Source organism: Amia ocellicauda, chromosome 1 (genome assembly GCF_036373705.1).
Source record: "Amia ocellicauda isolate fAmiCal2 chromosome 1, fAmiCal2.hap1, whole genome shotgun sequence".
In the NCBI taxonomy this organism is placed as follows: Eukaryota; Metazoa; Chordata; class Actinopteri; order Amiiformes; family Amiidae; genus Amia; species Amia ocellicauda.
Genome location: NC_089850.1, coordinates 20,538,029 through 20,559,790, shown reverse-complemented (window position 1 = coordinate 20,559,790; position 21,762 = coordinate 20,538,029). Strand labels below are relative to the sequence as shown.

General features: G+C 44.9%; 2 protein-coding genes across 5 annotated transcripts in view; both read left to right on the top strand.

Moving 5' to 3' along the window:
- greb1 (growth regulating estrogen receptor binding 1) overlaps positions 1-13,481 on the top strand; it is a 34,881-nt gene extending 21,400 nt beyond the window's left edge. For both annotated transcript variants that reach the window (XM_066698241.1, XM_066698231.1), the window contains exons 20-33: positions 2,731-2,930; positions 3,184-3,273; positions 3,387-3,958; positions 4,531-4,633; positions 5,164-5,319; positions 5,711-5,847; positions 6,126-6,287; positions 6,386-6,590; positions 6,676-6,850; positions 6,984-7,202; positions 7,377-7,512; positions 8,008-8,208; positions 8,548-8,686; positions 10,525-13,481. In XM_066698241.1, the coding sequence (XP_066554338.1) occupies positions 2,731-2,930; positions 3,184-3,273; positions 3,387-3,958; positions 4,531-4,633; positions 5,164-5,319; positions 5,711-5,847; positions 6,126-6,287; positions 6,386-6,590; positions 6,676-6,850; positions 6,984-7,202; positions 7,377-7,512; positions 8,008-8,208; positions 8,548-8,686; positions 10,525-10,688 (2,659 nt within the window). In that variant the 3' untranslated portion in view covers positions 10,689-13,481. The remainder of the gene's footprint in view (positions 1-2,730; positions 2,931-3,183; positions 3,274-3,386; positions 3,959-4,530; positions 4,634-5,163; positions 5,320-5,710; positions 5,848-6,125; positions 6,288-6,385; positions 6,591-6,675; positions 6,851-6,983; positions 7,203-7,376; positions 7,513-8,007; positions 8,209-8,547; positions 8,687-10,524) is intronic.
- A 4,222-nt stretch (positions 13,482-17,703) lies between these two features.
- lpin1a (lipin 1a) overlaps positions 17,704-21,762 on the top strand; it is a 33,131-nt gene continuing 29,072 nt past the window's right edge. For 2 of the 3 annotated variants that reach the window (XM_066698182.1, XM_066698173.1), the window contains exon 1: positions 17,705-17,892. In XM_066698182.1, coding sequence (XP_066554279.1) covers positions 17,758-17,892 — 135 coding nt within the window. In that variant the 5' untranslated portion in view covers positions 17,705-17,757. Of the gene's footprint in view, positions 17,893-21,762 lie in introns of all 3 variants that reach the window. The other variant, XM_066698192.1, reaches the window with a different exon arrangement.

Genomic DNA, 21,762 nt, shown 5'->3' with positions numbered 1-21,762 from the left:
GTATGCTGACAATTCCTCTTTCTGTGCGCATTCATGTGTCTGCACATCAGTGTCGTGTGTGCGTGCACTGAGTTCACCCCCGCGCTGTCGAGAGATTTGAATTTTTCTTAAGTTGCTTAACTTTTCTTTGTGTATTATTAAGACTTAAAAATTAGTGTATAGATTTTCTACAAGTATATAATATAATAATTGTGCTTTTGTGTTTAAATAATCAATGTACATTTGACAAAATAAACATATAAAAGTACTAGAATACGACATGCACAGCAATAAGCACAACCGCAATCAAGAAAGAGAATAATAACTGTTGCATATGTGTATTCAATTGATCATTGTACACGAAATACAGTCAATAAACATTGATTTATTTAGAATTAAATTACTAGAAAGATAGATGGATAGAATATGCTTTTTCAGACTTGCAAAGCAATAAGCATACCGGTAGAACAACCGCAACAAAACGAGAAAGAGACACTGATACCTTCGCAGGGGAGGAGTGTCATCCAGCACTGGCACAGGGCAAAAACAAACTAAACAGTTTCTAAAATTAGGCAATCGCTTAACCCTAGCAAAAACAAAATTAATTTGTCCAGTACAAGGTATTTACTATATATATATATACACTCACCTAAAGGATTATTAGGAACACCTGTTCAATTTCTCATGAATGCAATTATCTAACCAACCAATCACATGGCAGTTGCTTCAATGCATTTAGGGGTGTGGTCCTGGTCAAGACAATCTCCTGAACTCCAAACTGAATGTCTGAATGGGAAAGAAAGGTGATTTAAGCCATTTTGAGCGTGGCATGGTTGTTGGTGCCAGACGGGCCGGTCTGAGTATTTCACAATCTGCTCAGTTACTGGGATTTTCACGCACAACCATTTCTAGGGTTTACAAAGAATGGTGTGAAAAGGGAAAAACATCCAGTATGCGGCAGTCCTGTGGGCGAAAATGCCTTGTTGATGCTAGAGGTCAGAGGAGAATGGGCCGACTGATTCAAGCTGATAGAAGAGCAACTTTGACTGAAATAACCACTCGTTACAACCGAGGTATGCAGCAAAGCATTTGTGAAGCCACAACACGTACAACCTTGAGGCGGATGGGCTACAACAGCAGAAGACCCCACCGGGTACCACTCATCTCCACTACAAATAGGAAAAAGAGGCTACAATTTGCACAAGCTCACCAAAATTGGACAGTTGAAGACTGGAAAAATGTTGCCTGGTCTGATGAGTCTCCATTTCTGTTGAGACATTCAGATGGTAGAGTCAGAATTTGGCGTAAACAGAATGAGAACATGGATCCATCATGCCTTGTTACCACTGTGCAGGCTGGTGGTGGTGGTGTAATGGTGTGGGGGATGTTTTCTTGGCACACTTTAGGCCCCTTAGTGCCAATTGGGCATCGTTTAAATGCCACGGCCTACCTGAGCATTGTTTCTGACCATGTCCATCCCTTTATGACCACCATGTACCCATCCTCTGATGGCTACTTCCAGCAGGATAATGCACCATGTCACAAAGGTCGAATCATTTCAAATTGGTTTCTTGAACATGACAATGAGTTCACTGTACTAAACTGGCCCCCACAGTCACCAGATCTCAACCCAATAGAGCATCTTTGGGATGTGGTGGAACGGGAGCTTCGTGCCCTGGATGTGCATCCCACAAATCTCCATCAACTGCAAGATGCTATCCTATCAATATGGGCCAACATTTCTAAAGAATGCTTTCAGCACCTTGTTGAATCAATGCCACATAGAATTAAGGCAGTTCTGAAGGCGAAAGGGGGTCAAACACAGTATTAGTATGTTGTTCCTAATAATCCTTTAGGTGAGTGTATATATAGATGGTATGTGGACATGTTGATGGTTTAGTATTCGTATTCAATTATTATAATGTGTAATTCCATTTAACAAAATAAAAAAGCAGAGACCAGCAGATACTAATGCAAAGTATTTATAGCTGAGGGAGATTCCATAACATAAAGACTCACCGTTTACTAGGTTAAGGATATAGGAACTTATACTTGTTTTGAAGAGAATAAACATGATGCTGTTTTGACAGTAAGTGAGCATACTGAATATACATGGATTGACTCATAGAGCTTTGTTATGCTCTATTTTACATTTGCTCGTTGAATGTACATGGAAGTTCAGTAAAGAAAAGTATTGATGTAGTTTTTATGTTTTGCATGTTTAAAACAATTGTCACTAAAGCTTTAATTCAAACTGAAGTTACTGTGTACTGGTGTTCACTAATTTTGACTGATTGCAAGATTGATTTATATTGATTTAATATCAACCTGATTTAAGCCAGGTAACAACACAATGCCAAGTGTACATGAAGGCTCTCATGAAATTTTTTTGGTGTTACAGCATAATCACATCTAATAGTGTAGTGAAATTATAATTGAATGTGCTTAGTTCAGTGCAGAAAAGTGTGCATTTTAGAAGGTTTAGTTTACCAAGGCTGCGAGGTGCTGGAAAAGCTTTGACCATGCACCTTGAAAGTACTTGAAAAGTGCTTGAATTTGACTTTTGAAAAGCTGTATGAACCCTGTTTGTATTCATTTTGTATCTATTCTTGTACGCATGCAAGATGGTTCATGTAATTCCTGAAGGATTTCACCTCTTTGATGTAATTTTTTTAAATTAATATACAACGTTTATTGGAATAAAATAAATAATATAAACATTTTGTGTGTTTGTTTATTTCCTTTGCCCAGGTCTCTTAAGTACTGTGACCTGCGTCTGATAAACTCCACGTGCTTGATGCGCACGGCTCTGGAGCAGGAGCTGGGGCTGGCTGCATACCTGGTGACAACTGAGCAGTGCGGAGAGAGGGCTGCAGTCAGCGACCTCTCTGAGAGCGACCCCGAGAAGATGAGCAGCACGGACAATGAGGAGGAGGAAGTAGTGGTGGACGGTGAGTTCAGAGCCCTGCTTTGGCCATTTACATATAGATTGTATATTCAAGATAAACCAGAACTATTTAAACCTGTAACCAGAAATAACACCCTCAAACAATTCAGCATCAGACTGAGTGTGTAAACCTTTGACTGCTGCTAGCCACAGGGGGGGATGAGTGTGTGCGTGCGTGTGCGTGCGTGTATGTGTGAGTGTGTGTTACAGAACGTAGAACACAACAGAATTGTTGTTGCTTATGTATTTGGACACAGCACTCAGCTCTGTGAACAGGAGTCCAGTGAAGAGGCAGAGATCTTTCTCCCATGACTCTGCTTCCTCATCTTCGTCTTTGAAAACTTCAAGTAAGGCAGACATGTATAACATATTCTCCATACTTTCAACTAGATGAGAGAGAGATAGATCATAAGGAAGGTCTCACTGTGTGCCTTCTCACCCTCTCTCTGTGTGTCCACAGCGTGCAGCGACACTGGCGCGGAGAAGCCTGGTCACAACCCTCTGCCCAGCCAGGCCCCAAACCCACCGGACAGTGCTGCCCTGAAGCTAGGACAACAGACGCAGCAGCAGGTGGCAGACAGAGCAGTGAGGGGGGCCAGCGAGGAACAGGCCAACCCCTGCACCCCGCATGACGGACAGAGACGACCGTCCAAATCCAAATCCGCCTCGTCCGCTTCGTCCTCCTCCACCCGCAACTCCGCCATGTCCCAGTCCGGCCGCGAGAGGTGCTCCTGGGCCAGGTGTCTGAACCGGCCCCCTGTGGTGTTCCTGCCCAAAGCCGTGTACGATGTGGTGGTCTCGGTGGACAGCGGCGGCCTTCCCAAGTCCACGTCCTTCCTGCCCCATCTCTCGGTCAGCTGGGCCAGCTCCTTCCGCCCGCTCCTCAGCAAGATGATGACGTGCACAGAGCAGTCGCTGTACTACCGCCAGTGGACGCTGCCCAAGCAGACCCACATGGACAGCAGCAACAGAGCAGAGGGGCGGACCGATAACTTTCACCCCAGAAGACTGTTACTCAGCGGGCCTCCGCAGGTACCGTTTTACCTGAGCCGCCCTCTGAACACGGGCTGTGTTTGTTACAGATACGGCAGCCTCCAGATGTATTCATACCGGTGACAAGGTGTAACCCAAAGCTGATTAAGCAAACGCTGGCAGGAAAATAAACCAACGTGGAAAGACGTTGTGTGTCAAGAGAGATTTCAACATTTTAGGTTTCAACCATTCCTCTCTCCCTTATATCTGCATTTAATTTATAGATGTTTTTTAAATAGAAATACGCTTTGCTCTGGAGATGAAAGCTCTTAGAAAGGAAAGCTCTTAAATGACTTTCTAGACCAGGGGCTGGCATCATTGACACACTTATGTAAAATGCACAGGAGACCAATGCTGTTATTAGCATGTTTCTTGCAGTGACAGGATTATTAATTTAGTGATACAGAGATACAAGATACAATTGATGTAAACCCTTTTAAGTGACTTGAATGAGGTTTTGGGAATACCTTTGCACCCAGCTTCTTATTTTTCCTTATTGAAAAACATCTAATATGATTTCTTGCACCTCAAAGGATGTCTTTGTTTCTGTGTGTTTGAATCTTGTTTGACAGGTAGGAAAGACAGGAGCTTACATGCAGTTTTTAGGAATCTTGTCCCGGATGCTAATTCGCCTCATGGAGATAGATATCTATGATGAAGAGGATATTAACTTCAGTGAGTAAACGCTGTACTGGCATTTAATGTATTCCTAGATCTATAGTTAGTTTTTTAATTAACCAATAATTACTTTGGGTGGGATGGGTGATGGAGGTGCTGGTATGTTTATTATGTATGTAGATGTGTAACTGGGTGATATTTATTTGATTCCTGTTTATAGCTGTTTCGGATTTCCCAATAGAAAGACTGGAACAAAATGGGGAAAAAAGAGGAATTGTTTCATTTGGCCTCAACAAAACTCCATTTCACAGGCACATTCTTCAGTGATTCTCTTTTCCCTGAGATCCAGGAAAACATGTTAGGAGAAAATCTCCAAGCCAAATTCAGAGAGTTCAACAAGTTTGTCTGAGACACTCCTGGCAGTCTTCTGCAAAAGGCACATCCTCTCCCAGCAGGCAATACCATGCGCCGGTCTTCCATACAGAGTTTGGTGATGAAGGGACCAAGCAGAGAGATAGGAAAACCCTGTTCTGGAGACTGGAAGTGAATTACATTGCATCTTTGCTTTGTTCTCTTGTTCCTCCCAGGTGTGCAGGAGGGGTCTGAGCAGTATCACCCCCAGGGGGCAGCCTGGCCGGCTGCTGACATCCTTGAGTCCATGCCCTTCGACTACACAGTGCACGACCCCAAGTACGATGACATCAGCCCTGTTTTCTCCCCAGGGTTTGCATTCAGCAATGAAGGTTAGTCAAGACTGAAACTTAAGAAAATGAAGGAAGGAAAGAAAGAAAGGTAGGAAGACCAACACGGTAAGAGGAGCCTGTTGTGTTTGTAACCATGTTCTTCATGCAGCTCTCCTCAGATGGTAACCTTGGGCACAGGATGGTTTGCTGTTTAGGAGAGGTTGACATGTGCGAGTCTGTTCTGATAAAGACCCTCGACGGACAAAGTGCTGACCTGGATCTTGGTTGAGAAAACATGCCAAGTTATCAATTCTTTTTCTCATTGTTTTCGTGTTGCACTCTCTGTGGCCCTTCACACGGCTTCAGAGTGCCTACATAGCCACATACTGAGTTATCCTTGTTGATTTCGAGGTGAGACTCTTTACTGAGTTGAGGTGTATTTGCCTTCCAGGAAGCTCCAGGAAGCAGGATGACGTTTACTTGCGCCGTCGCACAACCAGAATCAAACTGTCTAAGTACGCAGCCTACAACTCCTACCATCACTGTGAGCAGTGCCACCAGTACATGGGCTTCAACCCCCGCTTTCAGGTGAGACAGACCTTCCCCGGAGTGCTCTTAGCAGCACCTTATGGTTTGATATGTTTACTTGATAGCAGTTCTACACCACTTCAGTGTTTATAATGTAGATATGCTGTGTTTTAAAAAGCATTTCTGCTTCAGTGTGAACTGGTTTGCATCTTACTTTGTGACTGGAGTGAGCAAAACGACACAAGACCCACAGTGCAGTGACTTTAAACAATGTCTGGGAGGCCCTCAGTCTCACAATTGCTGTTTGTGTGCTTGTTTGCCATTGCGCTGGGATGCAGCTGTACGAGTCCACTCTGCACGCCTTCACCTTCTCGTACCTGATGCTGGGAGAGGAGATCCAGCTGTACTTCATCATCCCCAAGTCCAAGGAGCATTACTTTGCCTTCAGCCAGCCAGGGGGCCAGCTGGAGAGTATGCGTCTGCCTCTCACCTCCAGCAGGGTATGTTTAATCACAGCAGTATTCGTAACCACCACCGTCACTGTCATCCCTTATGGAGGCTGAGATATTATAGCCTGTGCTTCCTGTTTCCATGTCAGAATCCCGATGGCATCAAAAGCCCGATTTTTACCCCGACCACCGGGCGCCACGAGCATGGCCTGTTCAATCTGTACCATGCCATGGACGGAGCCAGCCACCTGCACGTCCTGGTAGTTAAGGAGTACGAGATGGCCGTCTACAAGAAATACTGGCCCAACCACATCATGCTGGTCCTGCCCACTATTTTCAATGGGGCTGGTGTGGGTAGGTGGCACACCTGACCAAAGACACAGACACAGTACAGTTCTGTCTATCCTTGCTGCTCAGTAACTCCGCCATGGTTTTGCAGGTGCGGCTCACTTTCTGATCAAGGAGCTGTCCTACCACAACCTGGAGCTTGAGCGGCACCGGCAGGCGGAGCTGGGCGTGCGACCACAGGAGGTGTGGCCTTTCATCGTGCTGGCGGACGACTCGTGTGTGATGTGGAACGCTGTGCACTCCAGCACCAGCGCAGACGGCAACAGGTCTCTGTACTCGCTTGTACCCTCCTCTTTCTCTCTCTGTTGTGAATCCTACTCTTCCTACTATCACTCTGCACTGGGATTGTTATTATCATTATTATTATGTGTGTCGCTGAACTCCGGTGTTTCCCTGCAGTGCCCCCATGCTCTCGGAGAGGAATGTGTCTCTGAAGCGGGTGCTGCAGCACATGGAGGCCACCCCTGGGGTGGCGCAGTACGGGCTGTGTGGGATGAGGAAGTGGTCGAGCCGGGGAGGGGCGGCACAGTGCAGAGAGCCCTTCTCACGCTGCCACCTGCACGACCTCGTCCTGCTGAATGTCGACCTCACACAGAACGTCCAGTACAACCAGCACAGGTGGGGCAGCACTGGACACTGGACACTGATTTGCAAATAAGAATTAACATGAAATGGTGAAAACTGAGGAAAATAAAAATAGAAAATGTATAGTTTACTTCCCTTTCTCAGTAATTACTGCGTTGTTCGTCTTAGTTTAACCACCGGTGTCCCTCGGCCGTCCTCCTCCCCCAGGTTCACCTGCGATGACGTTGACTTCAACCTGCGGGCGCACAGTGCCGGGCTGCTGCTCTGCCGCTTCAACTCCTTCAGCGTGATGAAGAAACAGATCCCCATCGGGGGCCATCGCACCTTCATCATCAAGTCAAAGGTCAGCCAATCAGTGAAACCTTGCCTGACACCTGCCCCTTCGTCAGCCAATCAGAGGGCCCGCAGTTTTGTTTTACAGAACAGGGCAAAAATGTCCACCAGTGATGTGGTTTACTTTTAAACTTCCAAAAAACATAATATTAGTCAAGTTGTTTGTCATGGAAAATATATATTTTATTTTCTTGTTGAAACATCAAAAATTCTAAGAAGTCTTCCTTCCCTCTGATGGGCGTTGTGCCTCTCAGTGCCTCCTTCAGCCTTTATTTGGTTATTCATGTGAAATCCAGAGGTGTATTTTCGCTTCAGTAATCAGTAGCAGTAAACCATTAAAGTAGTACAAAATAATAAAACGAAAGAAGCAATTAATTGAGTTGTGTTCATTTGAATCAGTAAACACTGTATCCACTCATCCACTTGTTCCTCATCAGTAGTTAATTCTGAGTGTGTGTCTGTGCGTCTCTGTTTGTCCGTGTGTGTTTGCGTGGGTTCCTGACAGGTGACGGACGTGCCCACCACGGTGCCAGCCTCCCAGTACACCTGTGCCCCTGACAGTAAGCACACCTTCCTGTCTGCACCGCCCCAGCTCCTCCTGGAGAAGTACTTGCAGCACAGCGGCCAGCGGCTCTTCCCCCTGTCCCTGACGAACCATGGACACCCGGTGCTGTCTGTGGACTGCTACCTCAACCTGGGGCCTGAGGTACAGCTCTCTGCCAAAGCCCACCCAAAGCCACTCGGACATAGTGTATCTGTGAGGCATGCCTCTATAGCCACCAGCAACAGAAACAGCAAATGTGGCAACGCTTTATAGCTTGATGTTACACTGACATGTTTAATGCTTTTGGTGAATTATAGACAGCCAGTCAGGCAGATAAATCCCTGACTTCTGTTGGGGACATCGGTTAGCAAAATGATCATTTTGATCAGGATTCACTTTTGTAGAAATGTGTTTCAGGTAACAGTATGCTGTGTGTGTTGTGAGTGTTGGTCTGTCTGAATGTGTGCTGAGTGCTGTCTGAGTGTGTGCTGTGTGTTGCAGGTGACTGTGTGCTACGTCAGCTCTCGGCCTCACTCAGTGAACGTGGGCTCGGCCGGGATGCTGTTCAGCGGGTTGCTGCTGTACGGCTGCGACTCCTTCGTCACCGCCGGCTTCATCAAGAGCTTCCACTTCCTGAAAGGTACAGGAGCCCCGGCCGCCCCTCAAACTATATACACTGCTCAAAAAAATTAAGGGAACACTTAAATCACACATCGGATCTCGATGAATGAAATGTATTAAAGATCAAAATCTTAACTGTACATTGTGTAATTTGTTGAGAACAAAATGACGTAAAACAATTGAAAACACAGGCTGTTCCAACTTGCGTGAATTTCATCACGGCAACTCAGCAGTGTGTATGGCCCCCACATGCCTGTATGCACTCCGGACAATGTCTGGGCATGCACCTGATGAGACTGCGGATGGTGTCCTGGGGGATCTCCTCCCAGACCTGGATCAGGGCATCAGTGAGCTCCTGGACAGTCTGTGGCGCTACTTGGCGGCACCAGGAGGAACCCAGGGCCCACTGCACCAGCGTAAGGTCTGACGATGGGTCTGAGGATTTCATCCCGGTACCTAACAGCAGTCAGGGTACCGTTGGCTAGCACGTGGAGGTCTGTGCGACCCTCCAAGGATATGCCTCCCCAGACCATCACTGACCCACCGCCAAACCGGTCATGCTGGATGATGTTGCAGGCAGCATAACGTTCACCATGGCATCTCCAGACTCTGTCACGCCTGTCACATGTGCTCAGTGTGAACCCGCTCTCATCTGTGAAGTTTTGAAGTTGTTCTCTGGCGAATGCCAATCGAGCTGCACGGTGCTGGGCTGTGAGCACAGGTCCCACCAGAGGACGTCGGGCCCTCATGCCACCCTCATGGAGTCTGTTTCTGACAGTTTGGTCAGAAACATGCACACCAGTAGCCTGCTGGAGGTCATTTTGTAGGGCTCTGGCAGTGCTCGTCCTGTTCCTCCTTGCACAAAGGAGCAGATACCAGTCCTGCTGCTGGGTTGATGCCCTTCTACGGCCCTGTCCAGCTCTCCTCGTGTAACGGCCCATCTCTTGGTATCTCCTCCATGCTCTTGAGACTGTACTGGGAGACACAGCAAACCTTCTTGCGACGGCACGTATGGATGTGCCATCCTGGAGGAGCTGGACTGCCTGTGCAACCTGAATGGGCTGCAGGTACCACCTCATGCTACCAGTAGTGACAAGGACACGAGCAAAATGCAAAACTAGAGAAGAATCAGTCAGGAAGGATAAAGAGAGAGCAATTGTCTGTGGCCACCACCTGCAAAGCCATTCCTTTTTGGGGGTTGTCTTGCTGTTGCCTTTCCAGTGCACCTGTTGTCACTTTCATTTGCACCAAAACAAGTGACATTGATTCACAATCGCTTAGGCTTCCTAACTGGACAGATTGATATCCCTGAAGTTTAATTGATTTGGTGTTATACTGTGATGATTACGTGTTCCCTTAATTTTTTTGAGCCATGTATTAAGCTATATATAAACTTAGGAACAGAGAGGCTGGGTTACAGTGCACAGTGAGGTTTATTTTACAGTGTGCCGTGCAGAAAACAAGAAACCGTAAACAGAACCCTAGCTCCTCTCCAGCCTAACCTAAACACACTTAACCAGGTACCTGTTCAACACGGATAAGTCATGATTCTTAATGATTCTTAATATTGACTTATATAGTATGTAGTTTGCCTATAGATTCAACATGTGTTCCCTGTACTTTCCTGCACTAGACCTTGAGAAGAAAGGGTCTGCTAAATTAAACATGCCTGAGACAATGTTGTGCTCCGGATCAGTTTAGTGACGCACATGTGAGGCAAATGTTGAATTCATCTCCTATGTGGGATTGTGGGACTGTGGTAAAGACCCAGAAAAAGCACAGAACCTGTGGTGAACCTGGTGCCCAATGGCAGACAGATCTGGACCCTCAGCAGCCGTGCCCTTTCTCTCTCCACAGGAGCCACGCTGTGTGTCATCTGCCAGGACAGGAACTCGCTGCGGCAGACGGTGGGGAGACTGGAGCTGGAGGAGGAGTGGAGGTTCAGACTGCGGGACGAGTTCCAGACGGCCAACTGCAGGGAGGACAAGCCCCTGTTCTTTCTGACCGGGAAGCACGTGTGAGCTGCATACACACACGCATACATGCAAACACACATACTCAAGAGGGAAAGAAGGACAAATGAAACTGCACTAAATAAGTCAAGGGGAGATTATTTTTATGTTGTTTATGCCACTTTTTAAATATTTTTAATTTCCTGTGCATACCGTATGAATTGTAACTGAAGCATTGAACCACATGGTGTGTTAAAGTGAACACGTCTTCAGAGTCTCTGACCTCTCGGCTCCTGTAAGAGGGAAGGTTTCATGCCGTGGATCAGCAGTGTGTGCAGCAGGAGCCCGATGTGTGACGGGACACACCAAACACTCAGTCCTGAATAAGGCACTTCAGGAAATCCCTCAGCTCTTCGCTTTAACCCTGCTGGGATGATTTCCCACTGGTTTAATTTATTTACAGTTGTGGCCACCGGGAAACATGTGTACATAACTCCTGGCATGGAATAACTAGAGCATTTAACATTGGTGGAACTAAGTTTTTATCCTGTAACGTGGCAAATAAGAGATTATTTTCACTAGCAATCACACGGCTTGTTCAGTTTATGGTCTGTGGCCTTGGATTAGATTTTTGTTTTGAAGTGTTATGTGCAACAAATGCGTTACTGAAGACCAACCTCATCAACAAGACATCAACGAGCCTTTTAATACGAGGATGATGTGCCAAAGAAAAGAAACCTGACCTAACCAAAGTCCCATTATTTCCCCATGAACAGTGGAAGACAGACGAGTGGTCTTGTATTTTAAATGCAGATGTGCTGTGATGTGTCTTAATGATATTTTCACTTTCATGATGTTGTAATCTTAATGTGCATGGTTACATAGTGTTTTAAAGGTTATCGATTTTTAAAGAAAAACATGATTTATTTGTGTAGTAGGTACTTTAATCATTATAATTACTGATGTTGCATTTAGCCTTTTCCTGCTTCTGCACATACACCAGCTCCTGTCCTAGTCTGCCTGTTTAACCAATGACAGCGATGTGGCTTTGCCGGACGTACTGAGCGTCTCAGTGACTTAGTTTAGAATTATTTATTCATCAGGGAGACACCGAATGCTTAGAGCTGCCCAGCGTCCAGGCAGGTACAGTCCCTGTGACGCATGACTGAGTCTGATGATAAACGCCCATGTTCCCCCGAGCAGCTTTCACATATCTGCACCAAAGGACCTCATTACGCTGAAGTGTTTTCATTCCCTCATATTGATGGAAATCCACAGTGTTTACTGGTAGTACCACGTCCCAGTCATATATAGTACTGTAGAAAAGTTTCCACTCAGCAGAATATTGTTATTATATACACCAATCAGCCATAACATTATGACCACTGACAGGTGAAGTGAATAACACTGATAATTTCGTTATCATGGCACCTGTCAGTGGGTGGGATATATTAGGCAGCAAGTGAACATTTTGTCCTCAAAGTTCATGTGTTAGAAGCAGGAAAAATGGGCAGCGTAAGGATCTGAGCGACTTTGACGAGGGCCAAATTGTGATGGCTATACGACTGGGTCAGAGCATCTCCAAAACTGCAGCTCTTGTGGGGTGTTCCCGGTCTGCAGTGGTCAGTACCTATCAAAAGTGGTCCAAGGAAGGAAAAGCGGTGAACCGGCGACAGGGTCATGGGCGGCCAAGACTCATTGATGCACGTGGGAAGCGAAGGCTGGTCCGTGTGGTCTGATCCAACAGACGAGCTACTGTAGCTCAAATTGCTGAAAAAGTGAATGCTGGTTCTGATAGAAAGGTGTCAGAACACACAGTGCATTGCAGTTTGTTGCGTATGGGGCTGCGTAGCCGCAGACTAGTCAGGGTGCCCATGCTGACCCCTGTCCACTGCAGAAAGCGCCTACAATGGGCACGTGAGCATCAGAACTGGACCATGGAGCAATGGAAGAAGGTGGCCTGGTCTGATGAATCACGAGTTCAAGGTGTTAATTTGGCCTCCAAATTCCCCAGATCTCAATCCAATCGAGCATCTGTGGGATGTGCTGGACAAACAAGTCCGATCCATGGAGGCCCCACCTCGCAACTTACAGGACTTAAAGGATCTGCTGCTAACGTCTTGGTGCCAGATACCACAGCACACCTTCAGAGGTCTAGTGGAGTCCATGCCTCGACAGGTCAGGGCTGTTTTGGCGGCAAAAGGGGGACCTACACAATATTAGGCAGATGGTCATAATGTTATGGCTGATCGGTGTATATATATATAATTAAAGTTGAGGCTTTTTGCTTCATTTCAAAAATGTGTAATTTGCTTTTAGCGGCTAGGTCAGTTTACATGAAAAGGACAAAATTGTATTCCTGGTGTTTTGCAGGGGGTTAAAACTGATGTTTGGAAACTGAATAATATATTTGTTTGAATTATTCACAATCACCCAAAGCTCTGAGTTTGTAAAGCAATAAACTCAAAATAGTTGGGAACATGGGTGAAGCTTCTGTGTCTGATATACATAAATACAACGAACCAAACATTGCTACTGTATGTTAGAAATGGGTGTTTAACCAAAAAAAAGTATTTTGGAGAAAATGTTTTGCACAAAGATATTTTTTTAGAGGACCACTTTTTCTTTCTTTTCTTCATATTGTCAAATATGTTTTCCTAGAAAAGTGATATATTTGTATATTGGGAAATATTTCAATTGTAAAATGTGGAAATTATTTTTGTGTTTTGTCAAAAGTACTTATCTCTGTCCAGATGTCATTTTTGTGAGTAGCCACTGATGTATTTTTTCAAACCAACTTGTTGCTTCTACACTTCTCAACTACATGCAGAAATAATATTAAAACAAATGTCTTTTACAGTATTATTATTATTATTATTATTTTTGTCATTTAGCTGACGCTCTTATCCAGGGCGATTTACGTTTGTACCCATTTATATAGCTGGGTATTTTACTGCAGCAATCTAAGTGATGTACCTTGCTCAAGGGTACAACAGCACTGTACCACCCGGGATTTGAACCCCAACTTTGAAGTCGTATCTTCATTATCTTTCATTAACTTTGAAATCTATGCAAATGTGTTTCCATGGCTTACCATGGTTTTACGTTGTATCTAATATTGTGCTGCAGTAATCAGTGGGTCAGTCAATTAGTTATAATGAGGAACTGAACTAGAACAGTGGTGCTGGGTGGTCATAAAGCAAAACAGAATTAACTCTTTGTCTGCATGTGATGGTACTTTTTGCATAATATATTGTTGGATGCATATTATTTCTATGGTAGTTTGCAGGTTAATATCAGTAATAGGTTGAACTCCAAGTAGTAGTAGTATAATTAAGGCTAGCAGTAGTATACATCAGTGATAGTATGTAAATTACACAAGTCATGCAAATGTAATTATACAAATTGTGGTAAAATCATGGTACAGTGTACCAAGCTAAAAACGTGGTATAATGTGGTCAAGTGAAATGTGTCAAAAATATGGTAAAGTATAGTATACACACAAACACATCCACACAGACCAGTAAATGGGCCAAAGACTGCACTCTTGACGCCTACCTGGACCCCTGTCGCTTGTGACACGCTAATGACTGACTGATACACGCTAATGACTGATACTCAGAGACAGTGTAGCCTACATACACTACTATTATTGAACCACGTACTGTAATGAGGTACTTCTCAGGCGCTTCTGAGGTACATATAATCAATTGTGCTGTTTTCAATTGATTTTAAATCAATAATTATTGATCACTTCCTTACAAAAAGTACAAGCAAAGTACTAGATATTGTGGTGAATAACTGTTCTAGGTCTGGAATGTGCAAGAACTGAAGGAGTAGTAAGTGTTTATCTGAATGGAACAATTAGACAAACTAGTACAGTGAGGGGAAAAAAGTATTTGATCCCCTGCTGATTTTGTACGTTTGCCCACTGATAAAGAAATGATCAGTCTATAATATTAATGGTAGGTGTATTTTAACAGTGAGAGATAGAATAACAACAAAAAAATCCAGAAAAACGCATTTCAAAAAAGTTATAAATTGATTTGCATGTTAATGAGGGAAATAAGTATTTGACCCCTTCGACTTAGTACTTGGTGGCAAAACCCTTGTTGGCAATCACAGAGGTCAGACGTTTCTTGTAGTTGGCCACCAGGTTTGCACACATCTCAGGAGGGATTTTGTCCCACTCCTCTTTGCAGATCCTCTGCAAGTCATTAAGGTTTCGAGGCTGACGTTTGGCAACTCGAACCTTCAGCTCCCTCCACAGATTTTCCATGGGATTAAGGTCTGGAGACTGGCTAGGCCACTCCAGGACCTTAATGTGCTTCTTCTTCAGCCACTCCTTTGTTGCCTTGGCTGTGTGTTTTGGGTCATTGTCATGCTGGAATACCCATCCACGACCCATTTTCAATGCCCTGGCTGAGGGAAGGAGGTTCTCACCCAAGATTTGACGGTACATGGCCCCGTCCATCGTCCCTTTGATGAGGTGCAGTTGTCCTGTCCCCTTAGCAGAAAAACACCCCCAAAGCATAATGTTTCCACCTCCATGTTTGATGGTGGGGATGGTGTTCTTGGGGTCATTCCTCCTCCTCCAAACACGGCGAGTTGAGTTGATGCCAAAGAGCTCGATTTTGGTCTCATCTGACCACAACACTTTCACCCAGTTCTCCTCTGAATCATTCAGATGTTCATTGGCAAACTTCAGACGGGCCTGTACATGTGCTTTCTTGAGCAGGGGGACCTTGCGGGCGCTGCAGGATTTCAGTCCTTCACGGCGTAGTGTGTTACCAATTGTTTTCTTGGTGACTATGGTCCCAGCTGCCTTGAGATCATTAACAAGATCCTCCCGTGTAGTTCTGGGCTGATTCCTCACCGTTCTCATGATCATTGAAACTCCACGAGGTGAGATCTTGCATGGAGCCCCAGACCGAGGGAGACTGACAGTTATTTTGTGTTTCTTCCATTTGCGAATAATCGCACCAACTGTTGTCACCTTCTCACCAAGCTGCTTGGCGATGGTCTTGTAGCCCATTCCAGCCTTGTGTAGGTCTACAATCTTGTCCCTGACATCCTTGGACAGCTCTTTGGTCTTGGCTATGGTGGAGAGTTTGGAATCTGATTGATTGATTGCTTCTGTGGACAGGTGTCTTTTATACAGGTAACGAGCTGAGATTAGGAGCACTCCCTTTAAGAGAGTGCTCCTAATCTCAGCTCGTTACCTGTATAAAAGACACCTGGGAGCCAGAAATCTTGCTGATTGATAGGGGATCAAATACTTATTTCCCTCATTAACATGCAAATCAATTTATAACTTTTTTGAAATGCGTTTTTTCTGGATTTTTTTGTTATTCTGTCTCTCACTGTTAAAATACACCTACCATTAACATTATAGATGATCATTCTTTGTCAGTGGGCAAAAGTACAAAATCAGCAGGGGATCAAATACTTTTTTCCCTCACTGTAGATTAAGTCAATATTAAGAATCATTTACTCTTGTAAATAAATCTACAGGTACAGCCCTCGGTGTATCAGCAGTGGACTCTAGAGGGCGCCAGAGATCATTGAAGCAAATGAATGACCAAGTAAACAGAAACATTAAGAATACAAATTAAATAAAATATGAAGACAAAAACAGTCCTATGTATATGGTGTGTGTGTATATATATATATATATATATATACACTTAAACTATAGAGGTGATTTAAAAGCCACAGTAAGTAAGCTCTTTGTTGTGAATGCCTCAGTTTAAATACTACAGCAATTATTACAGCGTGCAGAACTGACAAAATTAGAAAACTCAAATGCCAAAATATGCATAAATCAAAAGGATAATCAGCGGTCAATGAAAATAATGTATCCAAGTCTCTTACTTGCCAGCTACCACTGCTATACAGAATGGGAATCAAATACGCAGGTGCCGATCATTGTCTATTTCAGTCACGCCTCCATTGGAACCACCTTTCACAGCTGTTCCATAAGAGGTGTGAGCAGAGGGTTCTGGGCCCAATAAAGGTTATGCCGAGACTGTTTGTTATTGTTGATGTTGTTCAGGTATGCAGTTATGAACTTCCTGATCCCAAAATAAACTCGGAAGCATATCTTAGAAATGCAGAGCGCGGATTGGCTGGCGAGACACAGATCTGTGATGCAGTAAAGGACTGGACTCCAGGCCTCTGTAAGCTGAGACTGTTTACGAAGCACGAGAGAGAGAGAGATCCATCACTACCCACCCACCCCCATAGTGCACTATATGGCACCTCTCTGTGCTTTACAGCACTGTACTACACCTCACTGTGCTTTAATGAACTCTACTGCACCTCTCTGCTTTACTGCACTATACTGCACTGCTCTGTGCTTAACTGCTTTATACTGCACTGCTCTGTGAGGTATATTTAGTCTAGTGTGGCCCGAATGTGGGCAGGATTCACAGACTCGCAGATGAGCTTGTTGACATCTCTGGGAATCAACTAACCAGTTGCAGGAGAGAAACAGGAAGGCATCATAAATAAGCTGCAATTTCCCAGTTTCCAAAATGGTTAGGCAAACATTACAGAAAACATTCAACAGGTTCAGGTGTTATAATATTATAACCTAGAGAGATATTTTAAGCTTATTCAAAAGCTTCTCTTTTCCAGAACCTGGAGGTCTTCTGTCAAAACGATGCATATCAGACCCATTCTAGTGCTGTGCCTTCTGTACAAAAAAAACAACAAACATACAAAGTACTATTACCAAACTGAATCATTGCCTTTCCAGTGGAGAAGATTACCTAGCTCTGACAGAGGGTCTGCAGCATGCTGAACTGAAACCATGTTTCTTTCTTCAAAAGAGGCCCAATCAGGTTTTTCTCTATCTGCTTCCCTCCATCTTTTTCTCTGTCCATTTCTCCCTGACGTGACACTGGACCTGTTGCCTTTCTCAGGGCTCTGTGTCCCTGTAGTGAGGCTCGTGACTTCCCCGAGATGTCTGAGGAGTCAGGAGGAGCACGGGGGCCGGGGAGACATCTTGGCCCTCTCAGGTTACGGCTTGGAACTCCATTTCCTCGAACAGGTTCAGGTAAAATTAGCAGGGAAGAAAACATCTACGCAACGGGGGCATGCTCAAAGTCTCTCCTTGCTCAGCTGAAACGGACACATGAGGTCTGTCTGCGAGGGGAAAAGTCCCAATCTTCCAGGGCATATGGATGTGGTCGTTGACAAAGACAAAGGAGCCACGATACTGGGAGACCAACTGAAGGAACTGGAAGAAGGCGAGGCTACATGGTCTTGGGTAAAGTTCATTTTTCTTTTCTGTGTGTGTCTCTGTTGGCTTCTCCACTGGTGGCGGCCTGTTAGGACACAGGGAGGTTAAGGGAGGGAGGTTTCATCGAACGGGAACCAGTGTGTCACAAACCAGGCTCTGAATAGCCAGCAGCTGGTTTACCCTACCATGGGACAGGGAGAGGAGGGTGGGAGCCTGGGAGGGCAGCAGTGTGTGGCAGGCATCTCCCTCTGTACTTGTGAACGGTCTTTGTACCCACACATCTGAAAAATAATTCACAGTGTACATAGCTTCGTTATTTTGTGGGCTCATCCAGCACAATCTGGCAGCATGCATCAGTTCCCACGTGTACGTCCACCTGCTGTCCTTCCTTTGATGGACAGGCTCACGTTCCCTACTCGAGCCACATGGTTTCAGGGCTCCTGTTCCCCACAGAACTGTAGACCGCACAGATGAAGGACTGTGGGGGGCGTGCCGGGGCCCGCCGGGGCGTGCGCTTCACCAGGGAAAGGTTTGTTTAGTGGATTGCAGATCCGCTTGCATATCATTTTTGGAGCCGGTGATTATGAAAGAGCGAGGAGGCCTGTCACATAGTGGCTGAGGAGCAGGGTCAAATGTTTACCAGAGGTGTGAAAACCGATCTCTGACGAGCTGTGTGTGTATGCATGTGTGTGTATCTGGAGGATTACTTGCACTTCTCGGTCACATGGGCCCCCATGAGAGAAAATTCATAACCCTTGAATAAATTTAACCCCATATATTCTGGAAGCCTGTTGACCACAGCCCCCTTCAAACACATGTACACACACACAGCACTAATAACAAACATTTTTTTACTTCCAGCAGCTAACATTAATATTGAACAACACAAAACATTGTTCTGCCAACACAGCAGATTTTTCCAATAGACTAGAAACAGTGACCTGTGACCTAGATTCTGTCTCAGTGACTGTAAGCTGAGAACAGGCACAACTGGTGATAACTGTATGGTATTTCAGCAGTATGCCAATTCACTGACAACCTACAATGGAGGTCTCTCTACAGAACCCTCTTTAACTTCAGAGAAGCAGCTAAACCCAAGAAGCCTTCCCAAGGACTGAAACTGAAAGATTCAGTTCTTTATAAAGCAAACACACACACACAGTGCACAATTTTTGTTGCTGTTTGATGTTTACCATCTAAAACTTTTAAGGTAAAAAAATATCCTTCACAGTCTGAGTGCTCTCATAATCACAAAATCACATATAGGCTTATCTTGTTTAGTTTTGTTTTAATGACACTGAAAATACTGTTGGACGTGGCCTCTGCCTCAGACTTTCCGAGGTGTTATTGCTTAAAAACACAAACCAGCAGGAGCTGCCTGTTCCCTGTCTGACGGGGACTGAGGGAAGTGCAGACAGAATGGCACAATGAAATCAGATTCGGAGGCATTCCTGTCAGAAGACTATCTGACAATAACACAACCGACTCTTATAACCAAAAGCTCTTCATGTTTACATGTAACTATTTCTGTGGGCTTTTCCAGTTCTTCTTAAAGTTGTTTATGATCCTTATATGGCATCAGGTGATCTGACTCATGTCACTAGTCATCTGGTGGTGGCACGAATATTTCAGCGTTGATGTGCAATCAATGGGAGTGATGTAGTTGAAATTGACTTTCCGCACCAGTTTTGTGATGTGAGGGCCTGGCATTGACCATTTACTGAGCATGTTGCCCAAAATATCACTGCTCTGTTAGGACACGGCTGCATTACCTTCAGCTCTTTGCCAAGCGCTCCGACCCACACAGCTCCACGCCCAAACCCGCTCCGCCAAAAGACCACTCCCAAGTTCTCCTACACCCCATCACCTCAATCAAAAGTCTTCCCAGTTTCACACAGCGCACCATGAACCACAGAACACTGTAAATATTAAAGCCCCAAGGCAGGTACCGTACAAAAGGGTGGGACCACTTCATGGCACCTGCAAACTTTTCTCTTTTTGATGTTTAACGATCCTCTCCTCTACTGAGGCGTAAGCTGAACCACAGCCCAGTACCCAGCTGTCTGCGAAGTGACGCAACGGGCCTGTCAAGTTAATCTAATAAGCCGTTCTCTACGTATTGTTTATAGTAAGATTTTCTAAATCCTCTTCATTCATTCCCGGTCTCTTACTGTGTTGCTCTGCTTACAGACAGGGGCCACACATGCCTCATAAATAAATAAACAATGCAACACATTGGAGGGCTGAATCAACATAAAACAATACAGTGGCTGCTTAAAAAACATATAAAAAATATGAAATGCTGTATTTTTTTCTTCACATACACAAGTTTAGTAATAGTGCTGTTAGTGTGTGTTATTCCTACTGCTTGCATTGTGTGTGTGTGCACATTATCTTGACAGCAAGTTGCTCGGCTCTGCAGGTATATTAGCTGTATGAATGGCCGTGGGCTCTGTTTTCATACTGTTCCAGAGCCGGTTGTGACTTGTTCTGCTACAGAAACTCTCCTAAGTGTTTATGAAAGGATCACAAAAGGTGATAAATAACAGTGTTTCATTGCGCCACTCCACTATGAACCACCTCCCTTAAGCTCGTATTACTACAGGCAATCCCAGAATGCCTTCCTCCCTGAATAATGTGGGACAAGGGGATATCCTTACATTAAGCAACTCAAATTTGCAGTAAAAAATGATAGTGTTGTCAGCTGCTTTGCCCTGCTTTCTGTTCACATACAGAAACACTAGAGTAGCAAGTTTGTGTTGAGATTGGGTACCATCTTCTTAACTTGGCTTCTTGATTTCCTGTATAATCGTAAGGAGAAAGAATTTGGGGACTTGGTGTCCACTGTGACCACTTTTCACAACCCTCCACTCAGTGAAAGCGACCGTTGGGAGTTACTTTTAATACCTGACTTCTCCTCAGGCACACGGGAGCTGAGACACAGCTGCAGGGAGGGAAATAAAACCACAAGACAACACACAACCCCCCTCCACCTCCTGTCTGAGAAGCACAGTGTGGTACAATGTCACAGCATGAGTCGACCGTGGAGACTCCACCTCAGACTGAAACTAGCCACTGTAAGGTCACAGACAGATGTGTCTTTTGATGACACAGTTTCCTGTTCCTCGCACACAGTGTTGTGTTCACACACGTCCTCCTGCTCCCGGCCCTGGGCCGACTCTGTATTGCAGGGTCTGCAGGATTGTCTCTTTCGTGGAAAATTAAATACACCTATAGACACACACACATGGGTGCACACAAAGACACACACACACTCACATACACACACTGACACATGCTCACACACACACTAAAACATGCTTGCTTGCTTGCTTGTTTTCTTCTTTGGGACACAATGTACTGTACTCCTGCAGAACACACTGTGTGAAAGTCCTGTGTTTGGAAACCTCTCATTCCATTCCCAGGATTAACCCACATAAGGTCAATAGTCCTCCACACATGTGACCGGGATCCCTATTCTCCAGGGAGCCGTGATTGGTTGAGACCGCCCATCCCCGCTCACTCCCACTACTTCTCTATGCATTCCGCACACACAGCGCTCCACGGGCAACAAAAACACGCCACGGTCATACGGGCCTCATCAAGGGCAACAGCAGCAGTGTCAGGCTGTTCTATAGGGTGATGTTTTGTGTTTTTCTTTTTTCTCAATCCGGAGCCTATTGTAGCCACTAATTTTGTCTAAAAGCAAATGGGGAAAGCTGTCACACTCAAGATTTTCCCAAATGAAAAAAAATAATGCAAGGAAGTGGGGAAGTGTCAAAGGGAAATTGAACCACTCATTTTTATTTTGCGTCATTTTAGACACCTTTTAAGAAAGTTGTAGTAAATTTAACAAGACATTCATGTTTTATGAATACAGTGCAATGTAAGCACAGC